Here is a 25,098-nt window from a genome sequence, read left to right on the forward strand (position 1 = left end):
ACTCCTGATGATGTAGAATATTTAAAGGGGTTGTGTCATCTCCATCATGGGTGGCCTATTGTTAGGATATGCTACCAATGTCTGATAGTTGTGGGTCCCACCTAAAACAGAGCCTGCAAAGTGAAGGAGAGTGGACAGAGAATGCTATTTTCGGCAGTCCCATAGAAGGGAGTGGAGGTTGGCTGCGCTTGCGCGGTCTGCTCTCCTTCACTTTGTGCGCCCCTTTCTAGAGATAGATGCGGTTCCCAGAGTCTGTTGCTTTCCAAGTAGTTAACATTATCCATGCTTCACTTCTGCAGCTTTCTTCTCAAATCCCCAATGCTCTAAGTGACTTCGATAATTTATAACTTCATTTCTGGGCTTCCCTTTGGCCATTTTATTCTGGTGTCATGAATGAATGGCATCCGACTTTATTAATAATGTACATAATTTTATCCAAGTAGAAGCCTATGTTGAATGTAGTTTGCTGCTTCCTTCATTAAAAATAATTCAGATAATATGACAGTTTAAAACATAAGAATTTGTCTGTAGTATATGTAATGCTAAAAGTAAGTTAAATGCTTTGGTACAAGCCTAAATCTTGGTTAGTAAATAAGATAAGACTAAGCAGTCAATTTATGGGCAACGAAGAAGCCTTCAACAGTATTAGTATATTAAACCCAGTTTCTGCAGCTACAAGTGCCGCAAATAACATTGAGGCAGATTTAATAATGCTGTCTAAGATTTAGACAGTGTAAACTTAGACTAGACAGTCCAAAACTGCATCAGAGTTATCTAAGTGGATACTGACTGTCCCGGCAATTGCCTGCTCCCTAGCAGAGGAGACCTCTGCAGCATGGGGGGGAGCGATCACTATGCCATCGCTCGTCCCCATGCTGTATAGAGGTTTGCCGGTGTGAGATCTTGATTAGACACCACGATCTGCCACCTGCAAATTTAAATTTTTTAACGTCAAAAGATTTAGATTGCCAAATGAATGGGCATTTGCCCGTTCATCTGGCAATCGGCGGCAGTATTACACTGCAAGATGATTTGCTAACGAACATTCATATTAACGCTTGTTAGCGATCATCTGCCAAAAAATCGTCAGGTGTAATACAGGCTTAGGTTTATACCACCTATTAGCTGGCTTACTTTCTGCTACTGACCAGCCATTCTTGCACACATAACTGCTGAGACCACTGATTGGCTGCAGCAGTCTTGTGACCAAGAACAGGTTCCCATCACTTCTGGTCTGGCAGAAACTGCTGATGGCCACTGTGCTGGAACGGAGGATTATTTGATCACACTGAAGCCTGCTATTAGTTTCTTAATTATAGATAGATAAGACCTTTATTGTCATTGTATTTCCATACAATGAAATTAATTTTGTAGCTCACAGATATAGCTGGCAGCATGAAAACAAATTGAAAAAGAAATTACAAAATCATGTACCACTACAATATACCATTCTACCGTATCAAAAGTGCTTAAGTATCATCCTTACAATAACTTCACCATAATAGTAAAAACTTGTGCAAATAAATAGTTGCAAAAATTGCAGTGTGCCAATCATGCACATCTTACTTTAACCACTTACCGCTACGCTAACGCCGAAAGGCGTCATTGCTGCGGCGCTCCCAGGCTACACTAACGCCGATTGGCGTCATCGCGCGCGTTCACAGGATCGGAAGGTAAGCGAGTGGATCTCCAGCCTGCCAGCGGCGATCGGTCGCTGGCAGGCTGGAGAAGCGATTTTTTTAACCCCTAACAGGTATATTAGACGCTGTTTTGATAACAGCGTCTAATATACCTGCTACCTGGTCCTCTGGTGGTCCCTTTTGTTTGGATCGACCACCAGAGGACACAGGTAGCTCAGTAATAAGTAGCACCAAACACCACTACACTACACCCCCCCTGTCACTTATTAACCCCTGATCACCCTATATAGACTCCCTGATCACCCCCCTGTCATTGATCACCCCCCCTGTCATTGATCACCCCCTTGTAAGGCTCCATTCAGACGTCCGTATGATTTTTACGGATCCACGGGTACATGGATCGGATCCGCAAAACACATACGGACGTCTGAATGGAGCCTTACAGGGGGGTGATCAATGACGGGGGTGATCACCCCATATAGACTCCCTGATCACCCCCCTGTCATTGATCACCCCCCTGTCATTGATCACCCCCCCTGTCATTGATCACCCCCCTGTAAGGCTCCATTCAGACGTCCGTATGATTTTTACGGATCCACGGATACATGGATCGGATCCGCAAAACATATACAGACTTCTGAATGGAGCCTTACAGGGGGGTGATCACCCCATATAGACTCCCTGATCACCCCCCCTGTAAGGCTCCATTCAAACGTCCGTATGTTTTTTACGGATCCACGGATACATGGATCGGATCCGCAAAACACATACGGACGTCTGAATGGAGCCTTACAGGGGGGTGATCAATGACGGGGGTGATCACCCCATATAGACTCCCTGATCACCCCCCTGTCATTGATCACCCCCCTGTCATTGATCACCCCCCTGTAAGGCTCCATTCAAACGTCCATATGTTTTTTACGGATCCACGGATACATGGATCGGATCCGCAAAACACATACGGACATCTGAATGAAGCCTTATGGGGGGGTGATCAATGACAGGGGGGTGATCACCCCAAATAGAGTCCCTGATCACCCCCCTGTCATTGATCACCCCCCTGTAAGGCTCCATTCAGACATTTTTTTGGCCCAAGTTAGCGGAATTTTATTTTTTTTTCTTACAAAGTCTCATATTCCACTAACTTGTGTCAAAAAATAAAATCTCACATGAACTCACCATACCCCTCACGGAATAAAACTGCGTAAATTTTTTTAGATATTTATATTCCAGACTTCTTCTCACACTTTAGGGCCCCTAAAATGCCAGGGCAGTATAAATACCCCACATGTGACCCCATTTTGGAAAGAAGACACCCCAAGGTATTCCGTGAGGGGCATATTGAGTCCATGAAAGATTGAAATTTTTGTCCCAAGTTAGCGGAAAGGGAAACTTTGTGAGAAAAAAATTATAAAAATCAATTTCCGCTAACTTGTGCCAAAAAAAAAAAAATTCTATGAACTCGCCATGCCCCTCATTGAATACCTTGGGGTGTCTTCTTTCCAAAATGGGGTCACATGTGGGGTATTTATACTGCCCTGGCATTTTAGGGGCCCTAAAGCGTGAGAAGAAGTCTGGGATCCAAATGTCTAAAAATGCCCTCATAAAAGGAATGTGGGCCCCTTTGCGCATCTAGGCTGCAAAAAAGTGTCACACATCTGGTATCGCCGTACTCAGGAGAAGTTGGGCAATGTGTTTTGGGGTGTCATTTTACATATACCCATGCTGGGTGAGATAAATATCTTGGTCAAATGCCAACTTTGTATAAAAAAATGGGAAAAGTTGTCTTTTGCCGAGATATTTCTCTCACCCAGCATGAGTATATGTAAAAAGACACCCCAAAACACATTGCCCAACTTCTCCTGAGTACGGCAATACCAGATGTGTGACACTTTTTTGCAGCCTAGGTGGGCAAAGGGGCCCACATTCCAAAGAGCACCTTTCGGATTTCACCGGCCATTTTTTACAGATTTTGATTTCAAACTACTTCTCACGCATTCGGGCCCCTAAAATGCCAGGGCAGTATAACTACCCCACAAGTGACCCCATTTTGGAAAGAAGACACCCCCAGGTATTTCGTGATGGGCATAGTGAGTTCATGGAAGTTTTTATTTTTTGTCACAAGTTAGTGGAATATGAGATATTGTAAGAAAAAAAAAAAATCATCATTTTCCGCTAACTTGTGACAAAAAAAAAAAAAATTCTAAGAACTCACTATGCCCATCAACGAATACCTTAGGGTGTCTACTTTCCGAAATGGGGTTATTTGTGGGGTTTTTCTACTGTCTGGGCATTGTAGAACCTCAGGAAACATGACAGGTGCTCAGAAAGTCAGAGCTGCTTCAAAAAGCGGAAATTCACATTTTTGTACCATAGTTTGTAAACGCTATAACTTTTACCCAAACCATTTTTTTTTTTTACCCAAACATTTTTTTTTATCAAAGACATGTAGAACAATAAATTTAGAGAAAAATTTATATATGGATGTCGTTTTTTTTGCAAAATTTTACAACTGAAAGTGAAAAATGAAATTTTTTTGCAAAAAAATCGGTAAATTTTGATTAATAACAAAAAAAGTAATAATGTCAGCAGCAATGAAATACCACCAAATGAAAGCTCTATTAGTGAGAAGAAAAGGAGGTAAAATTCATTTGGGTGGTAAGTTGCATGAACGAGCAATAAACCGCTAAAGTTGTGGAGTGCCGATTTGTAAAAAAGGGCCTGGTCTTTAGGGGGGTATAAACCTGTGGTCCTTAAGTGGTTAATATAGATAAGCCCACAGTGTTAACATATACCACTGCTCTTGGGAAGAAACTATTCCTCAATCTATTTGTCCTTGCTTTCAGAACCCCATACCTTTTCCCTGATGGTAACAAATTTTTAAAAATCATGTCCTGGGTATGTTGAATCCATAATCATACTCCTCTAGACTTGGTAATTCTGCCCTTACTATTCTCTGCGTGGTCTTAACTGCTCTTGCCATATCTCAACTATTTTCCACAGTGGCACTTCCATACCACAATGTGATACAATAGGAGAGAATGAAGTAGAATGTTTTGCCTTTTTTTTTAACTTCCTCAAGAAGAACAGTCTTTGTTGGGCCTTCCTAACCAAATAGGACATGCTCACAGTCCATGTTAGGTCTCTTGTAATGTAAAGCTCTTTCTTCTGCCATCTTCCTCCCCTTCCTAAAATCAACTATAACATTCTTAGTCTTAGCCACATTGAGGACCAGATTACTATCTCCACACCACTCAACTAATCTCTGAACCTCTTCCCTGTCGTACCTACCAGAGATGAGCGAATCTCTCAAAAATTCCATTCAGCTGGTTCGCCGAATTTTCCAAAAAGATCCAATTTGATCCGAATTTATTTCTGGCTGCAGAGAGCCTGTACAGTGGTGTAGAACAATGTGCCTTTCAGTAACATGCATAGGGAGTCTGCTGTGGTAGTGACACAATACTGTGAGTCAGTATGACACACACATGACAGGTGTTGTTCTTAGAATCACTGCACACTTCACTTATTTGGGCAGTTACGGGGCCAAAACTGACCAAATAACTCAAGTGTCAACTCAGCCTTACAGGTCAATGTTAGCACCAAGTATAAGGAACTATACAGAGGCCCAAGATTCTATTGTAGCATGAAAGAGCACACTCCTTTTACACCGTCGTCAGCTGATTTCACATAGATGTCTACAGAACCTGTTCTATGAAACGCTTACACAAGTAGAGCCCTCCTTGACAGAGTGGAGAGGGTGTCAGCAGTAAGTTTGTGTTGACCTCACTGGTTAGTTTGCCCTTCCTCTGATCAGTCACAATAACCCCCCGAAAAACGGATTGTGTCTGTTGATCATCCGTATTCACTAGGTCAGCATTTGGTCAGTAATCCATCAGTACTGCTAAAGCCACGTCTTCTGTGTTTTGTACCTACTCCTGCTTTTGGCTACCAAATCATAAGCCAATTCTGATGGGACCATACAGGCCTGCTACAAAGACAGGATCCATGGTGCGTCTCATTTTTCCTTCCTTCTGACAGATCAGAAGAAGGGTCAAATAAATGATTGTCAACCAGGCCAAAAAGGCAAAATAGTGGCCCAGTCATGGAGTGGGGAGGGTGGGAACAGCATGGGAAGTCCACAGATTGGCCCAGTGACAGTGGTGAGGTGGAAGCAACATGAGGAGACCACAGACCAGTGATGTTGCAGCAGCATGAGAAGACCACGGAGTGGTGATTTGGCAGCAGCATGAGGAGACCACAGAGTGGCCTAGAGACAGAGTAGTAATTTGGCAGCAGCATGAGGAGACCACAGAGGGGCACAATGACAGAGTGTGGAGGTGGCCGCAGCAGCATGAGAAAGCCACAGACTGGCAAAGTGACAGTGTCGAAGTGGCAGCAGCATGAGGAGACTACAGAGTGGCAAGGTGACATAGTGTGGAGGTGGCAGCAGGAGCATGAAGAGACCACAGAGTGGCCCAGAGACAGAGTTGTGAGTTGGTAGCTGTGTCGAAACTAACCTCGCCACTGGGTTTTGGAGGGGCCTGGTTGCCAGCCTCTTGCCCCAGGATTATGGGCCCTCTCATCAGCCATGCTTCCTTTGTTCACAAAGGACTTTTTTTTTTTTTTTAAACTCGTTTTATTGCAAAGTAACAAGACAAGCATGGCACATGGAAATTACAGTGACCCTCGCAGGGGCCATACATAAAAGCAAATGCAGTGCACAAAGAAGATTACAGACCTGTTCGATCAACTGTGGTCGCCAGGGCACAATATGCAGAATATCAACTCAGACGGTATTATCGGAGTGCAGAAACCGTGCGGGTGTATAACGGGTGTAGGCCAACACTGTGGACCTAAGATTGGTCAGCCAGCTCCGGCTCTCAAGCCCCTTTGCATGCCCATAGAGAGGCTATCAAGAACCGTCGGCCACCAGGTACCGGCTCGAGTCATGCATGGTGAGTGAGGACGAGCACCAAGCCCCCCATACCCTATCAAACTTCTGCGGGCATCCCCTATGCTTGTAGACCATATTCTCCATAGATACCGTAGCATTCACTAGGGAAAGCCATTGACCCCTAGAGGGGAGAATGTCCCCCATCCAGCGCAGGGCGATTGCCTTTCTGGCCAAAAACAGTGTTCTTTCCAGGAAGATCTTATGATAGTGTGACCAAGATTCTTCGTCTACTATACCCAGGATGCACATTTTGGGACACAGCTGCAGTGTTGGAGGCACCAGGGCCCCGAGAGTCTCCAGTACGGATACCCAATACTGCCGGATGTATGAACAGTCCCACATCAGGTGCCAAAAGTCTGCACCCTCCACACTGCACCTGTGACACCTGGAGCTGTCCATCCTGCCCATCTTGTGAAGCCTGGTAGGGGTTAAATAGCTGTAGTGCAAAATGAAGAGCTGCGTCATCCTATTGTTAATAGAGGGAGATACTCTAGTAGGTGCCAATAAAGCCTCCTCCCATTCCTCATTGGTCAAGGAGGGAATAAGCCCCTTCCATCTATCCTCTACAGCCAGCGGGGTCACCAGCATACGGCAGTCTAGCAGGTGGGTATAAAGGGCCGACACTATCCCCCTAGGGCCTTGAGACCTCAGTATGCCGATTATGGGATACTTGGATATACCTCTACCACCGCCTCTAAATTGGGTCTGAAGTGCATGTCGCAGCTGAAGGTACCTATAAAACAGGGTGCTTGGTACTAGGAACCTGTCCCGAATTTGCGAGAATGCGAGTAGCTTGCTATCCTCATATAAGTCCCCCAGCGCTTGAATCCCATGTCTTCTCCATTCCCCTGCCCCCTCTAATCCCAACAGGTGAGGAAACATACAGTTATCCCAGATAGGGATATCGCAAGGTAAATCTTTATATGCATTCAGCTTGGAAGCCTGCCATGTCTGATGGGCTAGCTTGTGCAGCGGGAGAGTAGCTTTTTGTAGGCGTCCCATCCCTTCCAACACAGGCCATAAAGTCGAGACCTGCATATATTCATGCAGATAATATTCCGCATTGGGCCTTGAGGTCTCAGTAACCCAGCTCCTCAGAAATCTCAGCTGACCGGCGATAAAATAAAGGAAGAAATCAGGCAGGGCAGCGCCACCTTGCAACTTCGATCTCTGAAGGACCGGGAGCGAGAGCTTCCTTCTAGCCTTCCCCCAGACAAAAGCAGTGACCAAGGAATGTATGCGTTTAAAGAAGCTCTGAGGAATCGGTGTACAGGCGTGAGACAATACATATAAACCTTTAGGTAACGGAACCATTTTCACCAGGTTCAGCCTGCCCATAACAGACAATGGGAGGGACTCCCAAGTTTTCATTTTATCCCTAAAAAGAGTTTCCAGGGGCTCGACATTCAGATCATAGGCAAGCTGTGGTGCTCTAGTGATCATCACCCCAAGATACTTGAATCTATCCACTACCGGCAGGTTATGATGGTAATTCGTCCAGTCGTGATCCCACAGAGGCATGATGGCGGATTTACCCCAGTTTATGTGGAGACCGGAATAACGTCCAAACAACGCGACTACCTCAATCGCCCTTGGCAGGGACACCTCCGGGCTAGACATAAATAGTATCAGGTCATCCGCGTACAGTCCTATTCTCTCCTCCCTACAGCCCATTGATACCCCTGTGTACACTGGGTCCTGCCTGATTCTGATTGCCAGGTGTTCTATCGCAATTGCAAACAAAAGAGGTGAAAGCGGGCAGCCCTGCCTGGTGCCCCTATGCAGAGAGATCTTTTCGGAGTGAGAGCCATTGAGCTGAATACTTGCAGAGGGGTTATTATAGAGTATAGTGATCCACTTAGCAAACTTGGGGGCGAATCCAAAGCTCCTTAACACAGCTATCAAGAAGGGCCACTCCAGGGAGTCAAAAGCTTTGGCCGTGTCCAGAGAGGCCAAGGCCCACCTTTCCTTCCCAGCAGAGCCTATTTGCGCAACCACCTGAGTTCTCCTAATATTATCCGAAGTGGATCTTCCCGGCATAAATCCTGATTGATCAGAGTGAATCACCGAGGTTATCGCCTTATTGAGTCTGTTGGCTAATATCCTAGTCAGGATTTTATAATCCAAGTTCAGTAACGAAATTGGACGATAAGACACAAAGGACTTTTACTAAATTTTGAACCCCTGGTCTAATTCGTGTCATTTTGGGATATGTTAAATGTCTGTGTACTGTAAAGGGTGGGACATTGTATGTTTGAGTGGTGATGTCTGTCCTATTGTCTCCACATGTGTATTGGCGATTTCCCTTTGTCCTGAGAGATAATTGACTTACTCCTCGGTTGTCTCCAGGACAGAGGACATTGTGTATTCTCCTGCCTGTGATAATTACATCAACCCATTGTACCATAATTATATCACAGGCAGAGGGGAGGATTTTGTGTGGGAGTGTTTTACTGTATTGTATGTGGTTATTGGTTGTTTTTACAAAACCCTGTGGGTGGTACTGATGTGTACCAATGTTATATAAGATCAATAAAATGCACAGCTCTGGGTGACCACTGCTTGACCCTCAACATGGAGCCTCGTCTCGTTCTTGGGGGGATTCACTGTATGCTGTTAGAGACTGATTGCTAGGAGTGTAAGCCCCTTGGGTGCGTTTCCTATTCGTCTGCTAGCAGCTATTCGTGAGGTTCCGTTCGGGAGTTTGGAGCATTGCCTTGTATGCCATTACAATTGGTGGCAAGCGGCGGGATCGTTCTCACAGCCCAGAAGGACAGCTACAAAGAAACATCATTCCCTGGAATTACAATTTGAGGGCAACGCATGTCCCAGTACAGCGTCCCTGACAGCAGCAGGATGGAACCAGCAGTGGCATACGATGAGGAAGACCTGGATGGCCGGGATGCATTAAGGAAAGGCATCTGGTACCAGGCCCTGGATAATGTACAATACTAGCGAGGCGAGAGTCTCCCCAGTGAAGAGCAGCGATTGCAGAAGCAAGTGGCCCTGCGGATGCCCTTCCTGGGAGAGCAGCCACTGGAGGAATGGGTGAAGGAACTAGAGCACCGGGTATGGCAGGAGCTATGGCTGGAGGATGCCTACCAGGCGCTCTGGTGGTATATGGCCCAGTATATACCCTGGACAGCTGAGCATGACAAGCCAGAGGGAGAGGAGTTTGATGGTCCTGGCTTGTTATGGGAGTCCTTTGCAGAGCCTGACTTCGGGAGCCCTGTACAGTCCAGACTTCAGGACATTTTCTATGAGAGGGAGGCTAGGCAGGATTGGGATGACCCCATGAGGTAGAGAAAGACCTGGCTCACTTAGCAACCCTGGAGTGGGAACTGGAGCAGGACTACCGAGATCTCTTCCACTCCATTGGGAAGGCTCAGCAGGACAGCAAGATGACAGACCCAGGTCCAGAGCCCTTCAGCTGGGAGGATATTGTGGAGGTTTACTGGGAAGAACCCCAGGTGGCCGGTGGAGATGGGACCGAGGTCTCTCCACCAGTCCTGCAGGGAATTGGGAGCCCAGTCTCCATTCCCCAGTGGCAGGCTGAGTTACAGGGGGCAGAGACAGTCGGTCCTGTCCCCCAGCGGCAATGTGATATGCAGGGAATTGGGAGCCCAGTCTCCATTCCCCAGCGGCCGTGTGATGTACAGGGAGTTGGGAGACCAGTCTCCATTCCCCAGTGGCCGTGTGATGTACAGGGAATTGGGATCCCAGTCTCCATTCCCCAGCGGCAGTGTGATATGCAGGGAATTGGGAGCCCAGTCTCCATTCCCCAGCGGCAGTGTGATATGCAGGGAATTGGGAGCCCAGTCTCCATTCCCCAGCGGCCGTGTGATGTACAGGGAATTGGGAGCCCAGTCTCCATCCCCCAGCGGCAGTTTAACGCACCCGGGGGAGACAGTAAGCCCCACAACCGTGCAGATGGGACCGTGGTCTCTGCACTCACAGCACAGGGGGTAGGGACAGTCAGTCCTGTCCCCCAGCAACAGGGCTACTTAGCCAAAGGGGAGACAGTCGGTCTCCCCCCACAGCAGCATGGTGGTTTATCTAAAGGGGAGACAGTCGGTCTCCCCCCTCCAACAACCAGGCTCCAACCAGGCTACTTCCGTAGTAGCACTGGCACCAGGGCAGAGTACCGCTGGTCTCTGCCCACTCAGCAACCCACCAAGGCAGTCTACCAATCCCCCACACAGCCGTGGTGAGGCACCTGGACATGGACAAGTTTATCCCTTGCTCAAGTGTAGTAACCATTTATTGTGGGTGGGCTGTACTGCTGTTTCTATTTTGTGGGTGGGCTGCTGGACTAACAAGGGCACTGACTGGCAGAAGGTCAGATACCCTGTTAGTCTGTTTGGAAAAGGGGAGATGTGTCATCCACAGATCCCCCCCCCCCTCAGTGTCATCCACAGATCCCCCCCCTGAGTGTCATCCACAGACCCCCCCCCCCTCAGTGTCATCCACAGATCCCCCCCCTCAGTGTCATCCACAGATCCCCCCCCTCAGTGTCATCCACAGATCCCCCCCCCTCAGTGTCATCCACAGATCCCCCCCCTCAGTGTCATCCACAGATCCCCCCTCAGTGTCATCCACAGATCCCCCCCTCAGTGTCATCCACAGATCCCCCCCCTCAGTGTCATCCACAGATCCCCCCCCCTCAGTGTCATCCACAGATATCCCCCCTCAGTGTCATCCACAGATCCCCCCCTCAGTGTCATCCACAGATCCCCCCCTCAGTGTCATCCACAGATCCCCCCTCAGTGTCATCCACAGACCCCCCCCTCAGTGTCATCCACAGATACACCCCCCCCCCTCAGTGTCATCCACAGATACACCCCCCTCAGTGTCATCCACAGATACACCCCCCTCAGTGTCATCCACAGATACACCCCCCCCTCAGTGTCATCCACAGATATCCCCCCCTCAGTGTCATCCACAGATATCCCCCCCCTCAGTGTCATCCACAGATATCCCCCCTCAGTGTCATCCACAGATATCCCCCCCCTCAGTGTCATCCACAGATAATCCCCCCCCCTCAGTGTCATCCACAGATATCCCCCCCTCAGTGTCATCCACAGATAATCCCCCCCCCTCAGTGTCATCCACAGATATTCCCCCCCCCTCAGTGTCATCCACAGATATTTCCCCCCCCCCCTCAGTGTCATCCACAGATATTCCCCCCCACCCAGAGCCGCTTCCTAGCTAATTTATTCACTGCACTTGCCTGTGCAGAAGCGCTGTAATCTCGCACAGGCGCACTGGCAGAGGTCAGGAAGACGGTGCATGCGCACTTCGATGACTCTGACAGTGCGCCTGTGCGAGATTACGGAGCTTCTCTTCAATTTCACAGAGGAAAGTGCAGTGAATAAATTAGCTAGGAGGCGGCGCTGGGCGGGGAGATTGCAGGCACAGGCAGAATCGCTTTGCTGCCTGTGCCGTTCGCAGCGCTCCCTGCGCTGATAAAGTCCGGTCACTGCGCAGTCCGCATGACATGGCTTTGCGGGCCGCAGGTTGGGCATCACTGATCTAATATGATCAGGCATTGGTTGGTGGAAATCCTGGCTGATCCACGCCTGATTCATCTTGACAGAGGTCAGTCTCTCCACATTTTGGGTGGACAGGCGGGTTCTCCTTGGGGTAACTATGGCCCCCGCCGCACTAAACACCCACTCTGATGCCACATTACTGGCAAGGCAGGGCGGCTTTTTCAGGGCAAACTCTGCTAGTTGCGGCCACAAATCCAGTTTGGCTGCCCAGTAGTCCAGCGGATCTTCAATGTGGGGTGGCAGGGTGCTGTCCAAGTATGCCACCACCTGCTGGTTCAGGTTCTGCTCCAGGTCTAGCTGCTTCTGCTGGTGAGTAGTTTCTTCACTAGGTGGGTTAAGAAAGCTGATTATCATCGACTCTAGACTCAAGCTGCTGCTGATGGAGATGGTACTGCCACAGCAGCCATGGCAGTGGAACGAGAGCGCAGAGGGCCTCCCTGATCAGACCAGCGAGAGGATGGACGATGGCGCAGATAGGCAGTGATCAACTAACTACATAAGATGTCTCTATAGTAGTTCAGTTTGTCCTCCCTCTCAGCGGGTGTAAAAAAAGGCCCCCATTTTGGACCCGTAGCGAGTGTCCAACAAGGTGGAGAGCCAGAAGTTATCCCTCTGCCGAATGGTGACAATTCGGCTGTCACTACCCGAACAAGTGAGCATGCAGCGGGCCATTTGCGCAAGTGACTTGGAGTGACTCCCTACCTCCATCTCCACTGCATACTGCCACGGTGTGCCTGGGTCATCTGCCTCGTCTTCCTCATCTCCCTCTTGCTCCTCCGGCTGCTCCTGCTCCTCCTCTCCTGTCACCTGTGTAGAAAAACCACCCATTTTGCTACATATTGCTTGTGCTCCAATGTCCTCCTCCTCCTCCTCCAGTTCAGCCCTCACAGGGCTCATGTAGCCGTGGGATGTAGGCACCACGTTTCCAGTCCCCTGACCAGCCAGATTTACCAGCATCTGTTCCAGGATATGAAGCAGTGAAATGACGTTGTTCATCCCGTAGTCCTGGCGACTGACATGTAACGTGGCATCCTCAAAGGGCCTGAGCAAATGGCAGGTGTCATGCATGAGCTGCCAATGGCTGAAATTGAAGTTGCACAGGGGAGTTCTCCTATCCGCTTGGATCATCAAGAAATCGTTTATGGCCTTTCCTGTTCGTATAGTCAGTCCAACACGGCAGTGTTACGCTGTTCTGCACCTAGTTTGCCTGGGCGAACTGAGTCACACAGGGGAGGAACTGCTCCGCGTCCTTCATCAAGAAATCGAATCCTGGCTTTCTCTGCGACAACTCAAAATTGTAACAAAGGTGACCGACAACGGTGTCGGTGCTGCGTCAAGGAGGGATGAGCCATGCGTTCAATCTGGATGTCAAGCGTTTCCTGAAGTCTTCCACCCATCTGCAAGACATCCTAAAAATGGCCAGGAAACTTTGCATGCACTTCAGCCACTTGCACACCGCAAAGCACACCCTGCTTGAGCTGCAGCGGCAGAATGGCATCCCCCAACATAGGCTGATATGCGACATTTCCACCCATTGGAATTCCATGTTCTTCCTGTTGTCGGTCACCATGGTTCCGATTTTGAGTTGTTGCGGAGAAAGCCATGATTCGATTTCTTGGTGAAGGACGCGGAGCAGTTACTCCCCTGTGTGACTCAGTTCGCCCCGGCAAACTAGGTTTAGAACAGCGTGACACCACCGTGCACAAGCCATCAGTTCTCTGAAAGGTGCAGAGTTCACCACTTGGAAAGGGAGAGACTGCAGTAACTTGGCCAGGAACATGTTCAGCTTTTGCGCTGTTGGATGAGTGCACGTATACTGTTGGCTCTTGGAAATCCCTTCGGTGATTGATTTCTGATGGAATGACTGACCAGGAGTAGAAGGACGAGGAGCAGGAGCATCAGGACCGGTAGATGATGGGAAGGACAGACAGCTCCCTTCGGCTGAGGTGGTGGAGCCTTGACTGCCTGTAATTGGGTGCATGCCACTGGGAGATGCAGCAGTTGCTGTGCCAGGCTAGACCACCACATTGGAGCCACGGTTCTCCCAGGCTACTTTATGGTGACGCTGCATATGTTGACGCAGGGCCGTGGTGGCAACATTGGCACCCTGGCCACGTTTCATCTTCTGCCCACAGATTCGGCAAATGGCCATGTTCACCTCCGGCGGCTTAACAAAATACTGCCACACTGCCGAGTAGGTGATTTTACCCCCAAAACTTCGCACTGACTGACTGCTACCGCTGCTGCCTCCGTGAACTGCTGCACCACTACTTTCCGGGCAGGTAGGCTCATGTGAAGTGGGTGGTCTACCCCGGGCACATTTTGCTCCCGACCTCCCACTGCTGCCACCCTACTGACTCCCGGTCACGGTACCGACTTCCTGGCTCCGCCGTTGCCTCACGCGCAAGCTGCCACCCTCTTTTCCCGATAATGATGAAGCCCAATCGTCACCCGGCTCCCAATTTCGATCGGCTACATCATCATCGAGTACTGTCTGTATGTCACTTATGTCCTCCACAACGGTCTCTGAGCCAGGAGCCTGACCACTCGCAACACCAGCTCCCACGCCACTCTCCCCATCTCTACTTGCCCGCCTACCAGAGGAAGTGGCGGATGTCTCCTCCAGATCTTGGCTGGGCAGTAGCTGCTGACTGTCCTCTAGTAGCTCGTCCTCGCTTTATAGTGGAGCTGAGCTCACAGCATATAATACTTCTCTTTCTGAGGGAACAGAAAAGGACAGAGCCAGGTTGAGGACAGATGAGGGCACAGGGCCTGCTCCCGGGCCATGCCAACTAAGGGTTGTGTCTGACGAACTCACCGACTCTTGGCTGGGGGTGTATGATGTCACTTGGGATGAAGTGGATGACCGAGTCAACCATTCAAGAACCACTGGGTTGCTGGTCCACACATGACCGCTAGATGACACCAGGAGCTCAGGCCTCTCAAAGTGACTCTTGCTGCCATGCCCCCTTACTCTGCTGTGACCTGTGCCTGCGCCAGAAACCTTTAGGCCTCTGCCCATTCCCTGTGCAGGGCCTGTCACTTCTCTGTCTGACATATTGTTAGATCAAATAAATAAAAAGGAAATTAATACACGCCAAAAAAGGCTGTAATTTTCTCACTTCACCACACAACGGCAAATAAGTCCTTGTTTTTTTCCACTTATACACACCAAAAAAGGCTTTAGAACATATAGCTGCACCGCTGAACGGCAAATAAGCCCTTATTTCTTTCCACTAATACACCCCAAAAAAGGCTTTAAAACATGTAACTGCACAGCTAAACGGCGAATAATACCTTTTTTTCCCCACTAATACACCCCAAAAAAGACTTTAGAACATATAACTGCACCGCTGAATGACAAATAAGCCCTTATTTTTTCCACTAATACACCCCAAAAAAGGCGGTAATTTTCTCAATTCACCACACAGCGGCTAATGAGCCCCCTTTTTTCCACTAATGCACCCTAAAAAAGGCTTTAGAACATATAACTGCACTGCTGCTCGGCAAATAATACTTTTTGTTTTCCACTAATACACCCCAAAAAAGGCGGTAATTTTCTCACTTCACCACACAACAGCTAATAAGCCCCTTTTTTTCCCCACTAATACACCCCAAAATAGGCTTTAGAGCAGGGGTTCACAATGTTTTCTGGGTGGGGTCCACATTGTCAGACTGAACCAACGTCCAGGGCCGAAAATAACATTTAAAGGGGTATTAACAACAGAAATACTATATTTATGGTATATTGAACATGCAGTATACACCATTAATGTCTAGATACATTTCCAGGACTTCCATCAAATGGGAGAAATACCTGAAAAATACATGTGAGCAGCCACAAGACATAGACATACATGTTTGTTACCAGATGGTTGGGGGCTACATAGAATCGTATCAAGGGCCACATGTGGCCCCCGGGCCGCAGGTTGTGCATCCCTGCTTTAGAACATACAGTATAACTGCACAGCTGAACGGCAAACATTTTTTTCTACTTATACACGCCAAAAAAGGCTTTAGAACATATAACTGCACCGCACAAGGGCTAATAAGACATACAAATATTTCCTAGTAATAAACCCTGTTAATGGCTGTATCACACAGCACTTGTGCCCCAATAACAAGGACTGTTTGCTGGAATTACAGAGCTGTATAATGGCAATTTGGATCCCCAGTCAGTGCAGCAAGGTGTAATAGGATTGCACCGTGTTCTGCTTCCATACTGTGGAATAATTTCTCTGTATCCTTTCCCTACATCTTTCCCTGAACTTCTATTCAGCAAAATAAGTTTTCAAGTCTTTCCTAGCACTTTCCCTAGCGCCTGCTAACGTCTCTCCCTTCACTAAGTACACTGGAAAATGGCTGAATCTAAGATGGCTGAGGCTATTTATAGAGCTGTGACATCACAGGGGCTGGCTGGCTGCTGCTGATTGGCTGCATGCATGGCATTGTTCCCAGAGTTCTTTGCTCCATGTCCTAACATGTGCAGCAGCCATTATATGAAAAAATGCTATTTGTTACCACGAAGCGTCAGGAAATTCGGATTCGGTGCGAATCAAATTTTTCCTGAAATTCGGATCGAATTCCACTTTGTCAACTTCGATTCGCTCATCTGTAGTACCTACAGTATCATCATTCTTTGTAATTCTGCCTATTACAGTATTGTCGTTTGCAAACTTTACTATCATGTTGGTTGCTATTAAAAGCAGAACTCAAATCAATAAATAATATCTTGGCGAATGCGTCTGGTTTCTCCTTGCCAACATTAGAGTCAAAATGGGCAAAAAAGCTATTCAGAGTATCTGGAAGTGTGAGGTATGCGCTTATCTATACACTTCTACCTATATGACTAGTTACTATCCTGATCCCCTTCCACGTAACTTTAGAATTATTGTTCTCAAAATTATCCTCGATCCGTTCTTGATATCTCTCTAAGTACACCGCACAACCCACTTAATTACTGCAACCTCTCCCCTTCATACACTCTGCACATACCAAAGGCCCCTTTCACACGAGCGAGAATTCCGCGCGGGTGCAATGCATGATGCAAACGCATTGCGCCCACACGGAATCCGGACCCATTCATTTAAATGGGTCTGTGTACATGAGCGGTGGTTTTCACGCATCACTTTTGCGTTGCATGAAAATTGCAGCATGTTCTATATTCTGCGATTTTCATGGCCCCATGAAAGTGAATGAGGCTGCATGAAAGTCGCATCGCATCTGCAAGCAAGTGCGGATGTGATGCAATTTTCACAGATGGTTGCTAAGAGATGTTGTCTGTAAACATTCCGTTTTTTATCACATGCGTGCAAAACGCAGTACATGGCATTGCACCCGCGCGATAAAAGCTGAACAACTGAACACGATCGCAAACAAAACTGAATGCCTTTGCCTTTGTTTGCGAAATCAAGTTTTCACTGAACGCATCCGCAAGGAATCCGGACATAATCCGGACACGCTCGTCTGCAAGGGGCCTAACAGTTGCAGCTTCTGTGCAATGCTGCTTGTTCACATTTGGAGCAAGGCTAGAGAGAGCACCGATAGGACAGAGTAGGTGTTAAAAAGAGTTGTCTAAGTTAATTATACTGTACATTCGGCTCATGCCACCTAATACGTTAAAATAAAAAATGATTATATACTCACATTTATCACCTACCTCGTTCTCCCCACCACTAGTCTGGTTGGATACAAGGCTGTAGTGGTGATGTGTAGGTATATGTCACGTGACCACTGCAGCCAATCACGTCTTCAGCTATATACAGCATGACAGTTTTTGGACAAAAGGAGGGCCAGGCCAAAAGTTTGTCATGTGTCTTCTGTCCCATCATGCCCTCGAGCAGTGAGATGTGTCTTGACATCAGCAGGACATGTGACAATGCTCCCTGTTCTTTCCAATGACGCTTGTGCGTACTATATTACAAGGCTCCAATGCAGGACATAACCTACAGCAACTGAATATCAAAACACGTTTGCCACAGGGTGCAGTGGTAGGCTAATGACTTTAGGATAAGGCAGTCTTGATAATACTGTATTGTTCTGTCCTGGGGAAGTTGGGGGTTGGCTTAGTTTGTAACTCAATCATCTCCCAGGCTATGGGCGAGGTGTTCTGTACACTATATAATTGGATGCGTGTGTGCCAATAAAGATAGACTTGGTTTACCCAGCATCAAGCCTCGGCTCATGTGTGTGTGTGTGTGTGTGTGTGTGTGTGTGGGGGGGGGGGGGGGGGGGAGGTGGGGTTATACTAGTCCGCCTGTATGGCTTAATTGGGGTCCGGATAATGAAAAGGGGAACCCGTGACGGTGAGAGTTGGACAGACCGTCTCAGTGGTATTTGAGGAAAGCGATATATAACAGCTATATCTGTGGGGCGGAATACATTTATACAGGTATTAGTGACATAAACTCTGAAGTATTAGGAAGCAAGGGGCGAAATTTAAAATGAACTTGGGCCATCTCCTTAACTTGAATCTAGTGGGATCTGTGTCAGAATAACATAGTATTATCTGATGTACAGTGTAGTATTATCTGAGTCAGCACTATTGTACATAACAATAGCACGATTGTTCAAGTGTATAATGTCATAAGCAGCACATACGTGTGTGTGTGTATATATGTATGTATGTATGTGTATATATATATATATATATATATATATATATATATATACCTTATTTTTTTTATTCTTTCATCAAGCTTATAGACTGTTGGATTAAAAAGTGCCAAGAACTTGAAGTTCCTATAAGTCCAAATTTCAGCCTTATAAACCTCTTGGGTGATGCCTATGAAATTCGCCAGTGGAATACAGATGGCTTACCTCGAGATCATGTCTCAACTGAAAATGGTATCCTTGTGACTCGTGGAAGACGCTGGCCCTTAATGATCGACCCACAAGATCAGGTACTATATGTAAACTTTTGTTTTCATGGGAGATAAGTACTAAGAAGTTTCAGATTGGGTTATTTAATGGGCCAACCATTGGCTTACAGGGTAGTAACCTATAAGTGGCACTGTCTTCATCCTTCTGGAGGTGAGTTCATCTGCATAGAGTATTGGCTCTAAGACGGTCTACACCAGCATATCCACAAGAACTATTGCAATAAATATGCTTATTCTGCCAAAGTGAGCACACATGTTTATGGGTATATAAAGAAACAGCTGTCACTATCTCAAATATATCACCAGCTTTAGAACTATTTTAATAACTGTCAGATGGCTTTTTAGAGTTGGACCATATTTTAATTATGCGACCCTGTCTTCTATAAGTTGGTAAGGCTGAGATTCAGCCTGCATTTGTGGGAGGGGCTTGAGCCTATTTAAACCCCCACTTACCTCATCACAGTGGGCGTTCCGGTTCTTGGTTATTCACTGGCTAGTGTTCGTGTGTTCCTGGTACCTACGGTCGCCTCTTGCAGAGTTCGTGTCTCCTGGTGGTAAGTAGGGGGGGGGGGGGCTCTTTCGCAGGGCAAGGACTGCGGCGGTCTGGCACCCTCCCTCCACCTCATGCTGCCGGTGCGTTCCAGCGTGGAGCGCACGGGCTTCCAGGTCCCCTCTTCCTCCGCTCGTCTCTCTGTGTTTCCTGGCGGTATGGCGTCAGGAAGCGCACCCGGCAGCCGGCCGGCTCATCATGCCGGAAAAAGGGGGGGGAGGTTTTTCCCTGGTCTGGCCGGCTCACCTCGTTCCCGGCACGGCGCAAGAAGGCGTGCGTTCCAGGGTGGAACGCACGCACTTCCTGGTTCCGGTCCCCGCCCGCTCCGCTTGCTTCCGGCGGCAGCAGGGATGAAACGACGCCGGCCAACAGCTACCCGATCATCGGGGAGGGGGGGGGGGTTGGGTTCCTGAACGAGGCTGCACCTCGGTGCGGCATGGAAGCCGGTGCACATAGGCGTGCGTTCCAGCCTGGAACGCACTCCTCTTCCGGCGTTTCAGTGACGTCACCCGCCCCCTGCCCGGTCTCCCTGGCTGCAATGTCAGCTTGCGTTCCACGCGGGGTGCGGGCTCACGGGCAGCCAGGCCGGACGGGGGGGATGGGGGGGAAGTAAGGAGGAAGTAGTAAAATGAAGAATTCATAATTAAAAAAATAAAAATAAAAAAATAAAACAAGTAATTGGTGTAAAGTGTGTGCGGTAAAACCGCCGCATAGTCTGAAAAAAAAAAAAAAAAAAAAAAAAAAAAGGGCGAATGAAAATAAGTACGTTTGTAAAAAAAAAAAAAAAAAAAAAAAAAAAAAATATATAAAAAAGGGGGAATGATAATAAGTACGTTGTAAAAACCCGCCATATAGTCCGCATAGACTTAAAAAAAAAAAAAAACATTAATATATAAGTATTTGCGGCACAAACCCGCCATATAGTCGACACCGACTAACCCCCTTTTAAAAAAAAAAAAAAAAAAAAAAAAAAAAAACATTTAATTTTCCCTGTTTGGACAAGGATAGGTGTCCCACGTAGGACCGATCTGGCTCCACCCCACCTCGGGCACCTGGTTACGGCCAGGGTGTCTGGTCTTCCTGGTTTCGCCCAGGCCACCGGGTTTTGTCTTGTTGCCAAGTCATTGTCGGCCAATCACAGTCAGGTGTCCGGTCGCGGTTGGTGGCACCTCCTCCTTCCCTGGTACGCCCGGGGCTCGGTTCACTCCTGGTACGCCCAGGTCTTCATGTTTTTTCTTGTCTATCACACGGGTTCACGCACCTGTCCTTCGGCTTTCAAGTCTTCCAAAGGGGCCGTCCTCGGCTTCTCCCCGGGTCATTCTTGCTTTCCGTAACTCCTAGGTTTATGGCTTACCACTGCCCTTCGCGGGCCGCTGCTACGCGCAGCCTCTATTTCATGGCTACGCGCCTTCTCTCCTGTCAAACCGCCTGGTACGCTCAGGCGGCTCTCTTTTCGGTCAGGTGTTCGATCCGATGCGCTCGGATGGTCACTTGGCCTTAGGGTGAGCCCCAGCCTGGCCAGTTCGCCTGGTCCCGCAGGTTGGTGGGCACCCGTGTCCTCTGCACTTTCAAATGTTTTTTTTTTTTTTTTTTTGCCTGTGCTTTATTTACAGAAGTTTGTTCCCAGTTCTCCGTTCCTTTCGGTCCTGTTCAGGTAAGTTCGCACTGGCACCACCTTGGTCCCAGTCAAGTCATAACCACGCGTTAATTGTCTTCGTCTGTTCGGTTAGGCCAGGTTCGACTGAGCCGTCTCGTGAATTCCGTTACCGGTACGTGTCTCTCTGTCGTGCACCAATCCAAATTCCAGTACATCGTCACCCTCTTTTTTTTTTTTTTTTTTTTGTTGTTTTTTTTTTTTTTTTTTCTCTTTTATTTTGTTATGCCTTGTATTTTGTTTAGCTGCTCTGCCATGTCTCGAGCCTCGGACATGGAGGACGGCCTTTCCATCTCCGGCTCAATCGTGTCAAGCCAAGCGGGTCCCTCATCCCTTCGGAGTTGGACCATCCCAAAACTATTGGCCGAGTTGAACCGAAGAGGCATTCCACATCCGGCCACCGCAAGAAAGGCAGAGCTATACAAACTGCTCATGACCAGCCCCAGCACCACAACAGTGCAGCCAGAGGCGTCGGCCATCCATTTGTCCCTGGTGCAGCTACAGGCGACCCTGAATTCCTTGGTGGACTCGGTGGCGGATGTGCGGGCAAGGGTTTCGGAGCTCGAATCCCGGCCACCCGTTGTACCCCCGGCTCCCGTTCCGCTGATGACTCCCTCTACATCAGGCTGGCTGGCTACAGGTACGCCAAGACCCATTCCACATGTGTCCCCCTCTCACTTCATTCCTGATAACCTTAAGAGAGACATCCTGGCGGGGAAAGATGTCAATCTGGCATCAATCCTCATTGCCGCTCAAGATGTTCCCGAGAACCGGGTCATCAACTGTGGAGATGTGTCGGTGGTCCTTCGGGCCAAGGATTCGCGGCTCAACCGCAAGTTGTCCATTCCGGAATTTGTCCTGGCCTTCAGCCTCTTCAGGGACATCGTCTGCACCGCACAGCCGGAGAGAAGAGAGGAGCTTGACAGCTATTTGTACCTGGTCACTGACCTAGGGCACAAGTATGGTGGGTCGGCCTTCTATGACTACCACCGTTCCTTTGCAGCTAAGGCGGCGGCAGCTCTGGCCCAGTTCCAGTATGTCACCAGCTGGTCCTTGATTGACACCGAGCTCTTCTGCCGTCACTTCGCTGGCCTCAGGGCTCCCAACTGTGCGGCGTGTCAGTCGATTTTCCACTCCTCAGAGTGGTGCCCCAATGCTGCGCACCCGCCTCAGGACAGGGCCATCCCGGGGACCTCCGGATCATTTCCGTCCAACCCCTCCACAGATAAGCTCGGCAGACCTATTGTCTACCTGGGGAAGAGCCAGGTCTGTAATAACTTTAATTCAGGGGGGTGCTCATATGCCAGCTGCAGGTCACTCCACGTCTGCTCCCTGTGCTTCAGGGCCCACCCACGGTCCGCCTGCCCAAAGAAATCTTCCAAGGGTTCCTGACTAGCGGACATCAACGTGGACCTCTTGGCGGCACTCCTTCACGATCACCACGATCAAGACTTCGTGGCGTTCCTGTTGGCAGGCTTCCGCCAGGGGTTCCACACAGGGCTCATCACCCTGCCGCAGGTGCCCTGGCAGGGCAGGAATCTGCTGTCCGCCACCCTGGACCCTCCAGCAACTAGCGAGTTGCTCCAGTCGGAAGTTTCCAAGGGGTTCCTCATAGGCCCGTTCCCACGCATCCCGTTTTCCTCATGGCGCATTAACCCCATCGGCTTAGTGGCAAAAAAGAACACTAATAAAAAAAGATTAATTTATGATCTGTCCGCCCCTCATGTGTCCGGTATTCCAAGCCTTAATTCTCTGATTCCCTCAGAGGAATTTTCCATGCGTTATTCCTCGGTGGACGACGCCATCCAGGCCATCCTGTCACATGGTAGGGGCGCTTGGCTGGCAAAGGTTGACATTGCGGATGCATTTAAACTCCTGCCCATCCTGCCGCAGTTATGGCAATTCTACGGCATTGAGTGGGCCGGCCAGTATTTTTTCGCCAACAGGCTCACGTTTGGATCCAAGAGTAGCCCGTGGTTATTCGACCAGCTGGCCAAGGCGCTGCATTGGATCCTGATCCATCACGGAGGCCTCCGGTCGGTCATCCACTACCTCGACGATTTTCTGGTTGTCGAGGATCCGCAGGGCGGGTCCAGCATACTCACCATCCTCCTCGGATTGTTCGCCAGTCTGGCTGTTCCGATCGCGGAGTCAAAGACTGAGGGTCCTGCCACGAGGGTCTCATTCTTGGGCATCGTCCTGGATTCGGTTCTGTTGCAAGCCAGCCTACCGGAGGAGAAACTCACTCAGTGTCGGGAGGTCATTTCCCATGCGGCAGCCACGGGATGCCTCACTAGAGTCGAGTTGCAGTCTCTTCTGGGGCGGCTCAACTTTGCCTCCAGGATTATGCCCCAGGGAAGAACCTTTGTGTCAAGGCTGCTCCAGCTTCTTCCCTCAGCACCCGAACAGGACAGCATCATCCGTTTGGACGGCCAGGCCATGGCAGACCTGGCCATGTGGGAGTTGTTCCTGTCCCGATGGAACGGCGTCTCCTTTTTTGTGTCACCTTGGTCTTCCTCCTACCCGACCATTTTTTCAGACGCAGCTGCATCTTGCGGCTACGCTGCCATTTGGGGTTCCCAGTGGCTAGCGGATCGTTGGCCCAGTACCATCTTAGAGGAGGCTGAATCCATCCGCACCTCCTCTCTGTTGGAATTATACCCCATCGTGGCAGCTGCTCAGGCATGGGGCCACCTCTGGGCTAACTTGCCGGTGATGTTTGTGACAGATAACCAGGCCTTGGTCGACATCTTGGCCAAGGGCAGGGCCAAGTCCCACAAGATCATGGCGCTGTTGCGCCAGCTGGTTTGGCTGGCCCTGTCACATAACTTCCATGTGCATTGTAGCCACATCCCGGGGGAGAGGAATGTAGCAGCCGACGCACTGTCTAGGTTTAATTTTGAACTTTTCTTCCAGGTCATGCCGGAGGCCGAGCCACGCAGATATCCCACCCCGCCTTTCAGTTCCCTGTCAATGGACTAGGCTTGCTCGTCTCGTCAGCAAGGGACCTGGCGCAGCAGTCCCTTGCCCCAAACACGGCCAGGAACTACCTTTCAGGCCTGAAAACCTTCCAGGAGTTTTCACGTCTGCACCCGCAGGCGGGCCTGGCGGACATTCCTTACATCATGGCCTTCATCGCCCATTGCCACCACCAGTTACACCTCTCCTACAACACCATTAAGTTGTACCTAGCAGGCGTCCAACACCACACCATGCTCCGCAACCCAGGGGGCGGATCCATTTTTTCTGCGCATGCAGTCAAGGCCACCTTACGAGGGGTCCAGAAGGGTGGGTCCAATCCCTCGTCCCGCAGGCAGGGCGTCACGGGAGAGATGTTCCGGAAATTATCTTCAGCCCTGGATGGTGCTCCTTTTGGGCCCTTTTCCAGCTTAATCATCAAAGCCGCCATGTACTTAGCTTTTTACGGCTTCCTTAGGCCAGGCGAGTTCACGTGCAGCACGGCGGGACGGTGCAGCTTGCACCGAGAACAGCTGGTGAGGGTGGTTGACCATTACGCGCTGAAGATAATTATCTCCAAAACCAGTCAAACAGGCCCCCCGGTGGAGGTCCAGTTTTTTCCCACTAGTAATGAATGGTGCCCGTTACAGGTATTTGACCAGCTCATCCTCACCCTCCGGGATGCGCCACCTCACAGCCCTCTGCTACCCCATCTGAAGGGAGCTCTCACCACGGCGCAATTCATCAGCCACATCCGCACGGTGGCTGCTGGCTTAGGGTTGGACTCAGGAGCAATATCCGGTCATTCCTTCCGCATTGGGGCAGCCTCCGCGGCTTCCCGGCAGGGGGTCCCCGCCCACGTCATCCGAAAAATGGGGAGATGGCGTTCGTCTTGCTTCACCAGATACA

At 49.2% G+C, this 25,098-nt stretch overlaps 1 protein-coding gene across 1 annotated transcript in view; it reads left to right on the forward strand.

Moving 5' to 3' along the window:
* The window catches only part of DNAH6 (dynein axonemal heavy chain 6), a 381,291-nt gene that overhangs the window by 187,589 nt on the left and 168,604 nt on the right, over window positions 1-25,098 (forward strand). The window contains exon 55 of the mRNA XM_040418030.1: window positions 18,845-19,048. Coding sequence (XP_040273964.1) covers window positions 18,845-19,048 — 204 coding nt within the window. The remainder of the gene's footprint in view (window positions 1-18,844; window positions 19,049-25,098) is intronic.

Source organism: Bufo bufo, chromosome 2, assembly GCF_905171765.1.
Source record: "Bufo bufo chromosome 2, aBufBuf1.1, whole genome shotgun sequence".
Taxonomy (NCBI): Eukaryota; Metazoa; Chordata; class Amphibia; order Anura; family Bufonidae; genus Bufo; species Bufo bufo.